This window comes from Chiloscyllium plagiosum, chromosome 38 (assembly GCF_004010195.1).
Source record: "Chiloscyllium plagiosum isolate BGI_BamShark_2017 chromosome 38, ASM401019v2, whole genome shotgun sequence".
Lineage (NCBI taxonomy): Eukaryota > Metazoa > Chordata > Chondrichthyes > Orectolobiformes > Hemiscylliidae > Chiloscyllium > Chiloscyllium plagiosum.
The window spans coordinates 9,855,078-9,869,810 of NC_057747.1; the positions used below are offsets into that span (position 1 = coordinate 9,855,078).

Below are 14,733 nucleotides of genomic sequence, written 5' to 3' on the forward strand. Positions count from 1 at the left end.
TTTGTCTCGCCTGAGCAATCTGCCTTCTTTCATGTTGACCCTTCACTGTACTTTCATTTCAAATTAGGGACAGTACCAAATCGGTGATGGTTTTGAGCTTTGAGTCCACATTCCTATTTTGAGAAGGACCAAAGTTACAGAGCTATGGAGTCTCTTCCTGTGACAAAGGCACAGGACATACTCATCTGACCAGTCTGAATGTGAACACAGGCTCGTGAGGTTAAAGGTCTCAGTTAAAATGTAACTGCACATAATCTGGACCCATTGCTTTGGGTTCGAATCCCATAACATCTGGTGGAGTTTCAAACTCCCAAGGCAGCTTAATCTCCCTGATGGAGATTAATTGTAAGTTACAAATCTGGAACACAAAGTTAGCCTCAGCAGCCATGACAATCATCATTGACTGTTGGAAAGAGAAATAGTTCACTAATGTCGTTTTAGAAGAGAATTTGTTATCTTTACCTAATCTGGCCTACATATGAGTCTAGACCCCTACCAATTTGAATGACTCTTAACTGGACTCAGAAATGGTCCGACTTATCCCGCAAAATGCCTACGGAACCGACTTATCCCGAAAAATGCCTACGGAACCGACTTATCCCGCAAATGCCTACGGAACCGACTTATCCCGCACGGACTGAACTCGGATTTCACCAGTTTCCTCATTTCCCCTCCCCCCAGCCTGTCTCAGTCAAATCCATCAAATTCAGCACCGCCTCCCTAACCTGCAATCTTCTTCCCGACCTCTCCGCCCCCACCCCAATCTGTCCTATCACCCTCACCTTGACCTTTTTCCACCTATCACATTTCCGACGCCCCTCCCCCAAGTCCCTCCTCCCTATTTTTTATCTTTGCCTGCTGGACAAACTTTCCTCATTCCTGAAGAAGGGCTAATGCCCGAAACGTCGATTCTCCTGTTCCCTAGATGCTGCCTGACCTGCTGCGCTTCTCCAGCAACACATTTCCATCTCTGATCTCAAGCATCTGCAGACCTCATTTTCTCTTCAGAAATGGTCCAGCAAGCTCTCAGTTCAAGCGCAATTAAGGATGAGCAACAAAAGCTGGCCTAGCCAGAGATGTCTACATCCCATTAAACAATAAAGAATTGAAACAGCAGAGTTCCATTGTTTGTGCAATCATTGTGACACAGCAAGGTATGTGATTGCCCAGCATGGTGTGTGTTGGAAACTCTGTTATTGTTACCTGGGATTTTGGTGTGGCCATTTCAGAGACATGGGTAGAACAGGAACAGGAATGGTTGTTGCAGGTTCTGGGATTTAGATGTTTCAGTAAGAAGACAGAAAATGGTAAAAGAGGGGTGGTGCGGAACTGTTAGTCAAAGACAGTATTACAGTGGCAGAAATGACGTTTGACGACTCATCTACTGAGGTAGTATGGGCTGAGATTAGAAACAGGAAAGGAGAGGTTACCCTGTTGGGAATTTTCCATAAGCCTCCAAATAGTTCCAGAGATGTAGAGGATAGGATAGCAGAGATGATCATCAATAGGAGGAAGAATGATAGGATAGTTGTTATTGGGGCTTTAACTTTCCAAATATTGACTGGGAATACTACAGTTCAAACACTTTAGATGGGTCAGTTTTTGTCCAATGTGTGCAGAGGGTTTCCTGGCAAAGTTTGTGGACAGGCCAACAAGGGGTGAGGCCACATTAGATTTGGTACTGGATAATGAACCCGTCCAGGTGTTAGATTTGGAGGTAGGTGAGCACTTAGGTGATAGTGACCACAATTCAGTTATGTTTACTTTAGCGATGGAAAGGGATAGGTATATACCACAGGGTAAGAGGTATAACTGGGGGAAAGGCAATTATGATGCAAGTAGGCAAGATTTAGGATGCATTGGGTGGGGAAGGAAACTGCAGGGGATGGACACAATTGAAATGTGGAGCGTACTCAAGGAATAGCTACTGCGAGTCCTTGATAAGTATATACCTATCAGGCAGGGAGGAGGTTGTCGAGTGTGGGAGCCATGATTTACTAATGAAGTTGAATCTCTTGTCAAGAGGAAGAAGAAGGCTTATGTTAGGATGAGATGTGATGGCTGAGTTAGGGCGCTTAAGGGTTACAAGTTAGCTAGGAAAGACCTAAAGAAAGAGCTAAGAAGAGCCAGGAGGGGACATGAGAAGTCATTGGCGGATAGTATCAAGAAAAACCTTAAGGCTTTCTATAGGTATACCAGGAATAAAAGAATGATAAGAGTAAGATTAGGAACAATCAACCCGTGAGTGGAATCAGAGGAGATAGGGGAAATCCTAAATACTTTTTGTTGATATTCACACTAGAAAAAGATAATGTAGTCAAAGAGAGTACTGAGATACAGGCTACTAGACTAGATGAGATTGAGGTGCATAAGGAGGAGGTGTTAGCAATTCTGGAAAGTGTAAAAATTGATAAGTCTCCTGGGCGGAATGAAATTTATCCCGGGATTCGCTGGGCAGCCAGGGAGGAGACTGCTGAGCCTTTAGCTTTGATCTTTATGTCGTCATTGTCTACAGGAATAGTACCAGAAGACTGAGGGATAGCAAACGTTGTTCCTTTGTTCAAGAAGGGGAGTAGACATAACTCTGGAAATTATATATTTGTGAGCATAATTTTGGTTGTGGCTAAAGTGTTGGAAAGGTTTATAAGAGATAGGATTTATAATCATCTAGAAAGGAATAAGTTGATCAGGATATTCAACATGGTTTTGTGAAGGGTAGGTCGTACCTCACAAACCTTACTGAGTTCTTTGAGATGGTGACCAAACAGGTGGATGAGGATAAAGCAGTTGATATGGTGTATATGGATTTCAGCAAGGTGTTTGATAAGGTTCCCCATGGTAGGCTATTGCACAAAATATGGAGGCATGGAATTGAGGGTGACTTAGCGGTTTGGATCAGAAATTGGCGAGCTGAACCACCACAGAGGGTGGTGGTTGATGGAAAATATTCATCCTGGAGTTCAGTTACTTGTGGTATACCACAAGGATCTGTTTTGGGGCCACTGCTGTTTGTCATTTTTATAAATGACCTGGATGAGGGTCTAGAAGGATGGGTTAGTAAAGCTGCGGATGACACTAAGGTCAGTGGAGTTGTGGATAGTGCTGAAGGATGTTGTAGGCTACACAGGAACATAGGTAAGCTGCAGAGCTGGGCTGAGAGGTGGCAAGTGGAGTTTAATACGGAAATGTGTGAGGTGATTCACTTTGGAAGGAGTAACAGGAATGCTAATGGTAGATTCCTGATGGTATAGATGAGCAGAGAGACCTCGGTGTTCAAGTACATAGATCCTTGAAAGTTATCACCCAAGTTGATAGGGTTTTTAAGAATACAGTGTGTTAGCATTTATTGGCAGAGGGATTGAGTTTCGGAACCATGAGATCATTGTGCATCTGTACAAAACTCTGCTGCGGCCACATTTGGAGTATTGTGTACAGTTCTGATCACTGCATTAGAGGAAGGGTGTGGAAGCCTTGGAAAGGGTTCAGAGGAGATTTACTAGGATGTTGCCCCATATGGAGGGAAGGTCTTACGAGGAAAGGCTGAGGGACTTGAGGCTGTTTTCGTTAGAGAGAAGGTTGAGAGGTGACTTACTTAAGACATATAAGATAATCAGAGGGTTAGATAGGTTGAGCAGTGAAAGCCTTTTTCTTTGGATGGTGATGGCTAGCACGAGGGGACATAGCTTTAAATTGAGGGATGATAGGTATAGGACAGGTGGCAGAGGAGTTTCTTTACTCAGAGAATAATAGAGGCGTTGAACACATTGCCTGGAACAGTAGTAGATGCCAATTTTAAGGGCATTTAAATGGTCATTGGATAGACAAATGGACGAGAATGGAATAGTGTAGGTTAGCTGGGCTTCAGATTGGTTTCAGTGCAACCAAGTCAGTGCAACATTGAGGGCCGAAGGGCCTGTACTGCGCTGTAATCTTCATGTTCTATTACTCCAAACTATCATTGCTCTATTTTTCTAATTAATCACTGGACTCCTTTATTACTTTATTTTTCTATTTTTATTCCCTAAGAATTTGTACCCAAGAATCTGTACCTCATACCTTGCTACCTAAGATGGCGCCATAAGTTGCAACTTGTAAACCTTTTACTGTACTCATGTGAGTACATGTGACAATTAAGCTAATTCTTGTAAAAGTCTTATACCCAAACCCTCAGCAAAGTCCCTGTGTTTTGATGTTAGAAGATATCTGTTCGTTCATGTTTTGCATGCAGATTTAGCATCCAAAATGGTCATATATCCTCTTAAGTAGTTCACACAAAAATCTGCTCTCTACCTTTCCTGATGTGACCATCACAGTCAGCAGCTCCTCCAGGTATAATAGCCTTCACATAGATTCCACCATTCTTCACACTGGTATTCACACCACCCTGTAGAGTACAATGGAACAAACATTAAAAAAGAACACTTCCTTCTAGTTCGTACTGGGACATGATATGCCTCCTCAGGCTATCATTCTGGATTAGTGGTGCTGGAAAAGCACAGCAGTTCAGGCAGCCTCTGAGAAGCAGTAAAATCGACGTTTCGGGCAAAAGCCCTTCATCAGGATTCCTGATGAAGGGCTTTTGCCCGAAATGTCGATTTTACTGCTCTCAGATGCTGCCTGAACTGCTGTGCTTTTCCAGCACCACTAATCCAGAATCTGGTTTCCAGCAACTGCAGTCATTGTTTTTTCCTCAGACTATCAGACGGGCTATCCCACAAGTCATAATTATTATGTGTTGAAGGTTCTCAATGAAGGAGAAAGTTCTGTTTGACAATCGTTGACATTTCTTCATTGTTAATGCTTAGTTTTTTTCATTCATTCATGGCATATGGGCATCAGTGGCTGGCACAGCATCTACTGTCCATCCCTTGTTGCCTGAACTACCTTCTTGTACCACGGCCATCCTTGGCGGGTTGGGACAGCCACAATATTGTTAAGAAGGCAGTTCCAGGATTCTGGTCCAGTGATGGAACAGTGTTACACTTCTACGTCAGGGTGCCGTGTTACTTCGAGGGGAATGTGTAGATGGTAGTGTCCCATGCATCTGCTACCTTTGGCCTTCTGGATGGTAGAGGTTGTGAGTTGGGTAAGTGCTAACCAAGGAGACTTGGTGAGTTACTACAGTGCATCAGTGGGAAAGGACAGAGGGCATGGATGTCGTACATAATAGATAGGTTCATAGAATCCCTACAGTGTGGGAACAGGCCATTTGGCCCAACAAGCCCACACCAAGCCTCCGAAGAGTATCCCACCTCAACCTGTTCTCCTATACTACTACTTCACATTTACCCCTGACAAATCCACCTAACCTACACATCCCTGAGCATGCTGGCAATTTAGCATGGCCAATTCATCTAACCTGCATATCTTTGGACTGTGGGAGGAAACCCACACAGACACAGGGATAATATGCAAACTCCACACAGACAGTGGCCCAAGGCTGGAATCAAACCTGGGACCCTGACACTGTGAAACAGCAGTGCTAACCACTAAGCCACTGTGCCACTTGTATTGCTTTGTCCTGGATGATGTCAAGCTTCTTGAGTGTTATTAGGCCTGCACTCATCCAAGCACTCCTGACTTGTAGTTTGTAGATTGTGGACAGGAACTGGGAAGTCAGGAGGTGAGTTACTTGCCATAGATTCCTTGCTTTTGACTTGCTCTTGTAGCCACAGTATTTACATGTCCAGTCCAGTTCAGTTTCTGGTCAATGGTAATGCCCAAGATATTGACTGTGGGGGTATTCAACAATAATAATGCCACTGAACATCACGGGACATCATGGTTAGGTTCTCTCTTGCTATTGCCTGGCACTTGTGTGGCATTTGTTATTATGACATTTCACCCAAAATCTGGATGTTGTCCAGATCTTGCTGAATATGGGCATGGACGGATTCAGAATCTGAGGTTGCATAAATGATGCTGAACATTGTGCAATCATTGTTAATGTTTAATTCTTTTCATATGATGCTAAATACTTGCAAGCAGTTGTCATGAATTAATTAGTTAATTGCATTGAACGTACGTTTGGTTCAATTTAGTTTTTGCTTTGGCCAACGAATTATTTAAATGTACATCAATAAGGGTTAGCCAGGAGGTAGCTGCGTTAATGATGTGTGGTTGTTTGAAATGGAACTCCATCTCGAAAATGTATATTTGGTCTTTGCCTAAAAGTATTTAACTTTTTGTGAATAACTATGTGGATAGAGAATGGTTGAATCAAAATTGAAAATCTTGCCGTACAATTACTGAATGCGTAGCTTATAACGAGTGAAAGAATTATGTAACTGTTCGTAACCGCTAATGAGGAAACAACATAATACTTTGATGCTTCCGTTACCCGACAGAAGCATGTTAAGAAGCAAGCTTCAGAAAGATCTGAAGTCACAAGCTTTCAGAGCATTTGATGAAGGAGCAGCACTCCATAAGCTTGTGATTCCAAATAAACCTGTTGGACTATAATCTGGTGTCATGTGACTTCTGATTTCAACACTGACAGGACTTTGAACAGATTGCTAACTTTCATGGATAAAATTTATCAAAAGGTTAATTTACTGATTGCTAATGAGATGTGGTCAGATATTTACGATTTGGAGAGTGAAAATAATTGCATAGAAGAGCATATAATAAGAGCAAGTCTGGCAGCCCCAGTGGAGAGAGAAACAGATATAATATTTTGAGTCCAGTGACCCTTCAGAGTGGCGCTATACTTAAATCAATGTTAATTCTGTTTCTCTCTCCACAGACACTGCCAGACCCGCTGAGTTCCTCCAGCATTTTCTGTGTTTGTTTTAGATTTCCAGCATCCACAATTTTCTGCTTTGACGTTGTGGCATTCGGTATTTAAGACTGCAGAAGTTCTACTTGGAAACTTCCCCAATCTGTGCTGGCATTTGAGATATTGGGCAATGCTAAAGTAATGAGAATGGACAGATTTTCAGTTTTGACACATGTTGAGGTTGTAGCTAAACATACACTGTGAGAACAAATGTCAAAACACCAGAAACATTCCTTGGAAAGTATTCCTTTCCAGCCATGCTCATAGCCCAAAGGTGGCAATTTATAATATACTAGAAAGTAGAGGCCATAATGTTAATAGACAGGTAAGACTGCCAAGATATAGGGTGGTGACAGTAGAAAAAGAAAACTTTAACTGAGAGAAATCAGAGTAAAATTACATTTTTCATCATTTTGAGAAGCAAAGAGAATTTGGCACCTACAATAAGAGAAGGAACCCCAGGGTGTAGTTATTTGATGCATTAAATATTTAGATAATTGTCTTCAAATAGATGTAGTGCCTTAGAGGGCTGTTTGTTTTCTTTTTGATTCAGTTCAATTTTGTTTATGTGTTTTTGCTAAAAGTCTATTCAAACATATACAAAGAACAGTCAGATAGGAAGTGGCTGAGTTTTATAGCATGTAGTTGGTTGGAATAAAACTTAAATTGGAAAGTGTATTCTTGAACTTGGTCAAAGAATAGGTGATTTCTATTGAATAACAATCATCAGTGAACATTCCTGCTTCTGACCTTGTGATGGACAGAACGTTATTGATGAAGCAAATGAAGTTAAATTAGGTCTGGACATTACTCTGAGGAGCAGTTCTTGTACTGCAGTGGTAGTCTTCTTATCTCTTGGTCAGAAGGCCTAAATCCTACCAGATCCAGAGATATATTGTAACAAGTCTGGAAAGCTGATTAATAATATCTACCCTGAGGAACTCCTGCAGTGGTATTCTGTGTATTGATTGGAATGAGGTCAGTCAAATGGATCTCATAGAATATGAGTTCCTTGATTGGGGCTGTTAATCTGGTCCAATCAGGGAGCCCTGGCTGACAGATATAAACAGCAGTGTCAGGGGTTTGCTCACTCTCGGAGCTGGCTCTGAGCCAACTGGATCAGCATCTTGTACTATGCACATGCAAATAAAGGGTGACTTGGTAACAGGATACCAGCCTTTGTGGAGTTATTCCATCCAGGGAATGATACTGAATGGAATTTAAGAAGGTGCAAATAAGCTCCTCATCAGTATTTAAGTTTGGAGCTTCCTTCACTCCTCATGTACCTTTGGGATAATTCTCGAATGTTGTTGCACAATACGGCCAGTCTTAAAGTCAGCAAACTACTGTTTCTTTTGCTACAACTTTCATCTGGAGGGGCACCAATGCAGTATATTAAGAACTGAATAAATCTGAAAATCAATCTCTGTTTTCTTAAATGGACTTAACTGTGCTTTGTAAGGAGGAACATTTTCTGGACTGGGCTGTGCATACAACATTCTGTGGTCCAAGCAAAGGAGTTGCTGTACCAGGCTGATGTGCACCCAGACAGCTGTACCAAAATGGTACACTTAACACAAGAGATACATAAATGGAATCTCAATATTCTAAAAATTAGAACACAGAACATAGATAGAACAGTACAGCACAACATAGGTCTTTCAGCCCTTGATTGTTGCACAATACGGCCAGTCTTAAAGTCAGCAAAAGGTTGACTGTGCCAACCTTTTATCCTATTCTAAGATCAAACTAACCCACAGATCCTTAATTTTACTATTGTATTCTCCTTTGTAACACTTTAGTATTATCAATTTCACAGCACATTGATACAAAATACTGGGCAGACAGCATGGGACAAAGACAATCACAAAGACAATACCGAACAAATTTCTACAATTGACAATCACATGTCAGAACTATGTTGGGAGACTTTGCGTTGTGTTTTATACTTGACCTTGCTTTGGTCACTGGATGCAAAGCAGAAAATGCTCCATTTCCCAGCAACGTTCTCCCTTACCTTTGCCAGGCGCAAATGCACAAAGATAAATAATAAATGTAAGATCATATGTACATCAAAATATCATTGTTTGTTAGTCTGTGGAGGCAACAAAATTGCTACTCTCACTACTCTCGACCTTGGTTCTGTAACAGAAGACCCAAACCGAAAAAAATACAGTTTTAAGCAGGCAAAAATAACATTGATAATGAATGAGGGAAGACTGATGCTTTGTTATATGACACACGTCATGCAGTTTCCTATTTTAGGATGATTACTTCTGTGAAGTTATTAAAACTGATTCTTATGGCAGATCCTGAACACAACAGGAAACTGAGGTAAGGATTATCGGATAAATCAGCTGTTCCAGTTATGGAAAGCAAAAATGCCTGACAATCACTTTCAATTCTGTCTTGATATTGATTTGTTAACGTAATATTTAAAAGTATGCTCCACTCAAGCAATAAGTAAGAGGGTTTTGATCTCTTCTAGATATAACTCTCTACTTTCATTTATAGACTATCACAAACCTAAAGCTCATAAGACAGCTATGTTTGGGGTCACCCAATCATTTCCTTTCATGGTACCACACTTACTTTAGCTACTCTCCTTTTTTTCTGATTTCCACAGAAACTTTTGCTGTTTGCTTTTATATTTATTGCTCATTTACTCTGTTATGGATCAGACCCCTCAAAATATTCAGAAGATAATCTAGACCCTAACGTTTTTCTTATTTTAAAGGTAAATGCAAGATCCAGATGCAAGTTGACTGGTCAAACTACCAAATTTAAAGCAGCACTCACTTCATTCACCCACTGTAGTTAATGCAACTAAAGTAAGAAGGAATTGGAATAACTTAAATTTGTTGGAAAACTTAGAATAACAGTTAGAGTAACTATTACTAATTAACTGTTCCAATATAGTAACATCGCATAAATGCACCCTTGGAAATAGGCAAATTCAGAATACAGATTGCCTCAAATGCAACTCCAGTAGCAGGCAGAGACCCTCTGGCTTTTGACTGTAACTGACAGAAGGTAAAAATAGCTTTCACCTCTTCCAATCCCAACAGCAACTGCTGAAAGCAAAAACTAAATTCCCTGGTTCTGTGGGAGCTTGACCACACCCATTCAGGCTGCTTCAATTGTTCCAACTTAAAAAAAAACAAGGCCTCACAGATTGTTTACTTTCTTACAGGCTGCTCTACACCTGTTGTTCAATCTCTCTTTAAAAATAAACCAGGACAAAATAATACCTTGAAGCCATAACCCTCACAACCCTCATAATCAATTTTCTCCCTCTTTATTAGATTAATACTAACCTGCTGCTGGTTCCTAAAAAAAACTTGCCAACCCACTGGCCTACCATTCATTTTCAATATTATTTACGCCTTACCTTTTGATTGGATACTCTCCTTGACTACTTTTGTTAATCATAGGTAGTTTATCCTTCTCATCAAGTCTTTCTTTATGACCAGAATGAACTCGGGCTGAATGTTTGCCACAGCTCATCCACTGACTGTCTGATTCATCTATTTTCCCAACTGGCTTCCAACAACTCTTTCTTTGTACCTTTCTTCATTAAATAATTGCTCTCACCTAAGTTGTGGACATTGGATTGAGGCCTGGTTACAGTTGCTCTCCCTCAAAGTGAATTTGAAATTTTATTATTTTCCAATTGCTTAACCTTTCAAGGATCTCTAGCTGAAAGATCCCTTATTAATCTTACCTCATTACTATATCGAAAATGCCCTGTTCATGGCTAGGAAACTGCTGGTACCACAACTGTTCACAATATAGTCATGACTTGGGGAAAGAGAGCAATATACTGTAGACAAACTTGCAGATGACACAAAAATAGGTGGAAATACGAGTTGGGAGAGGGATACAAACAATTTACAGAGAAATATTGAAAGTTAAGCAAATGATGGATAAGTTGGGAAAATGCGAAGTCTTTTTCAATTTGGAAAGGAAAACAAAAGAACAGAATATTATTTAAATTAATAAAAACTGTAGCAAGCTGCATCACAAAGGGATTTGGTGGGGGGGACTTGTGCATGAAACACAGAAAGCTAGCACACAAGGGCAGCACGTTGTCAGGAAGACTAATGGAATGTTGGCCCTTATTTCCTGAGAGTGGGCAGCACGGTGGCACAGTGGTTAGCACTGCTGCCTCACAGCGCCTGAGACCCAGGTTCAGATCCCGCCTCAGGTGACTGACTGTGTGGAGTTCGCACATTCACCCCGTATCTGCGTGGGTTTCCTCCGGGTGCTCCGGTTTCCTCCACTGTCCAAAGATGTGCAGGTCAGGTGAATTGGCCATGCTAAATTGCCCGTAGTGTTAGGTAAAGGAAAGAAGTCACAGCACGAGTCATCTAAAAGTCCCAGAAGATTTGCCTCAATGCAGGACAAAGTATAAATCACAAAACCACACTGTAATGTAATGTAATGTAATCTTTCAAGGGGGTTGGAATATAACAGTGGGGAAGTCTTACTGCAACTGTACAAGGTGCCGTGGAGACCACATCTGGAGTACAGTGAGTAGTTTTGGTCCCTTTATTTGAGGAAATACATCATTTCGTTGCAGGCAGTTCAGAAAAGGTTCACGAGAATGATCCCTAATATGGAGAGATTGTCTTATGAGAAAGGACCATACAGGTTGGAACTCTACTCACTGGAGCCTATAAGAATATGGCGATCTCATTGAAACCTGTTTGATTATTAAGGGGCTTGACACGGTAAATGCTGAGAGAATGTTTCTCCGTGGGGGAAAGACTAGGACCAGAGGGTATAGTCTCAGGGTGAAGGGGTGCAAATTTATGAGTTAAGAAGGAATTTCTTCCCTCAGAGGGTGTAAATCTTTGGGACTCCTTACCACAGAGAGCTGTGGGGCAGAGACCTTGTTTATATTTAAGGCTGAGGTAGATAGATTCATGATCAGTCGGGGAATTAAAGGTTCCAAGGAAAGGGCAAGAAAGTAGACATGAAGAATGTCGAATCAATCATGATCCTATTGAATGGTAGAGCAGGCTGGAGGGGCCGAGTGGCCTTCTCCTGTTCATATTTCTTATAACTGTCTGGTCTAGGTTCTGTAATGTATTGCTCTAAGAGACAATTCCTGATGTACTCTACAAACTAATCTTCCATTACCCTTGCCCATCTGATGTGTTCAGTTAATTTGCAGATTAAAATCGCCCAGAACAACTGTAGTGCCCTCCTTACATGATTCCATTATTTTGTGATTTATACGTTGTCCTACATTGAGGCAAATCTTCTGGGACTTTTAGATGACTCGCACTGTGACTTCTTTCCCTTCCTATTAATTATTTTTGCTCAAACTGATTCCACATCACAATCTATTGCACTTATATCACTACGCACCACTGCACTGATACCAGCCTTTATTAGCAAAGCTACCCCACCTCCATGGAGAAAGTGAGCACTGCAGATGCTGGAGATCAGAGTCAAAAAGCTCTGAAGAGCTTATACTCAAAACGTCGACTCTCCTGTTCAGATGCTGCCTAACCAGCTGTGTTTTTCCAGCACCACACTTTCTATCCCACCTCCCTTTCATTATTGCCTATTCTTCCAGAATGTTGAATACTGAGTTCTCAGTGTTAGTCACCCTGCAACTACATATCTCTAACAGCTATCAAGTCACATTCTATTTGTGCTGTTAACTCATCTACCTTTTTGCAAAACCTGTGTACAGTCAATAAAGAGCCTTAAGGTTTGACTTTATAACTATCATTGCTTACTCTGGTTCTCAATTTCTGCTGCATTCTTTTGTTTACTTTTTTTTTGATTCCTCCCTATCACGCTTTGAATTTAAAAAAACAGTTTTTCAAAGGAAGGGGAATGGAAATCTGAAACTCTCTCCCCTTAAGACTGGGAGAGTTTGGAGATTTGGTGCTTTCAAAATTGAGATAGATCGGATTTTTTTGGACTGGCGAGGTCAACAATGGGTTAAAAAGCAAAGGCAGTCACATGGATTCGAGGGTAGATCAGCCATGTTGGACTTGGCAGACAGAACTGAGGGTCTGAATAGCTTCCTCTTGTGCCTTACACATGGAGGCAGGTTCAATTCTGATACTCGGGAGGGCATCAAGTTAATTAGTCAACGTTAATTACTCAAGAAGCAACGTACAGGGCCACAAGGGAAAGATAGGGGATTGGTAAGAAGCTAAAATGCCAGTACAAGCATGATGGGCCAAACAGCCTCTTTCTGCACTGTAATAGTACTGTGATATTACTGTTTCTGGTCTTCATAGGAATTGCATTGGCCACAGCCCTGAGGCAATCCCATGTATCCCCCAGCAACAACACTTGGGCTGACCTCAGCAGAAGATACAAGGAAAATCAAGAAGCTTCCATTCATTAGAAGTTAAAGGACTTTGACTGGAAACCATATTAAAACTGAAGGAGGTCTGAAGATCCTGGGGAAAGTGATTGTAACGAGGTCAGCAGGGTGAACCTTATAGAATGTGAGTTCCCTGATTGGGGCTGTTAACGTAATCTAATCAGAGAGCCTGGCTGACAGATATAAACAGGAATGCCAGAGGTTCTGTTCACTCTGAGAGCTGGCTCTGAGTCATAGCGGCATACAGAACGGAAACAGACCCTTCTGTCCAACTTGTCTGTTCTGGGAACACTTGATCAGTGACCAGGACTTTCCACATGGAAACAAAGGGTGATTTCATGATGGGATACCGGCCTCTGTAGAGTTATTTCAGAAACATGCTTATTTTTTAAAAATTCCCCACCCACTATTATGAATATTCTAGTATAATCATGTGCGGTAAAAGTAAACATTTTAACACTTACTGTGACACTGACTCCAAGGCTTCCATCTATCTTGGTCAGCTCCACAGAATATCTGTCTCCTGGTTTCAACTCCTGTGGCATCTGCAATGTTTCAGTACCATTTTGTTAATTAAATCACAAAGTATTGGCTGTAATTGCCTGTCACACTAAAATAATTTTTCTCCTATGTGTATTAATAAGCCAAGAAAGTTACATAGAACATAGAATAGTACAGCACAGTACAAGTCCTTTGGCCCTCGATGTTGTGCCAGGGAGTTATCCTGCTCTAAAATCAGATAACCTACATAACCTTCATTGTGTTATCTTCCATGTGCCTATCCAAGAGTCGCTGAAATGTCCCTAATGAATCTGATTCAACTACCACTGCTGGCATTGCATTCCATGCACTCACCACTCTCTGAGTAAAGAACCTACCTCTGACATCTCCCCTAAACCTTCCTCCAATTACCATGAAATATATCCATTATACATTACATGCTATTAACTTCTACCAACCTCTCTGACATTTTAAAGTCATTAGGGGAGGGAAAGTGATTTATGTCAGTAGCACTTACTGAGTAGTATTTATTGAGATATTAGACAACTTGCCTGCTGACTGCAATGGTAGAAACTGCTCCACATCACCTATTTCCACTGCATTCAATGTCAATCAGAAACAATTCCTCCATAAATTATAATGTCAAGAGTCCTGGAGCAACAAGTGCTTGTGGGAGGGAGAGGTAGGATTCACTGAAATTACATTGGCAGTGGGGTGATTTCAGGCAATGGGAAGACAGCATTTTTGCAAGGTTTGTGAAGGTTTGTAGCTCAGGTTGAGGTTTCAGGTGTAGGTTTGCTCGCTGAGCTGTAGGTTTGATATCCTGACGCTTCATTACCTGGCTAGGTAACATCAGTGGCGACCTCCAAGTGAAGCGAAGCTGTTCTCTCCTGCTTTCTATTTATATGTTTGTCCTGGATGGGGTTCCAGGCGTTTGTGGTGATGTCATTTCCTGTTCGTTTTCTGAGCGGTTGATAGATGGTATCTAGATCTATGTGTTTGTTTATGGCGTTGTGGTTGGAGTGCCAGGCCTCTAGGAATTCTCTGGCATGTCTTTGCTTAGCCTGTCCCAGGATAGATGTGTTGTCCCAGTCGAAAT

The 14,733-nt window shown here is 41.4% G+C and overlaps 1 protein-coding gene across 8 annotated transcripts in view; it reads right to left on the reverse strand.

Moving 5' to 3' along the window:
* The window catches only part of ptpn20 (protein tyrosine phosphatase non-receptor type 20), a 414,663-nt gene that overhangs the window by 167,994 nt on the left and 231,936 nt on the right, over positions 1 to 14,733 (reverse strand). For all 8 annotated transcript variants that reach the window (XM_043678810.1, XM_043678805.1, XM_043678807.1 and 5 more), the window contains 2 exons: positions 13,598 to 13,678; positions 4,291 to 4,384 (listed from right to left, as the gene is read on the reverse strand). In XM_043678810.1, the coding sequence (XP_043534745.1) occupies positions 4,291 to 4,384; positions 13,598 to 13,678 (175 nt within the window). The remainder of the gene's footprint in view (positions 1 to 4,290; positions 4,385 to 13,597; positions 13,679 to 14,733) is intronic.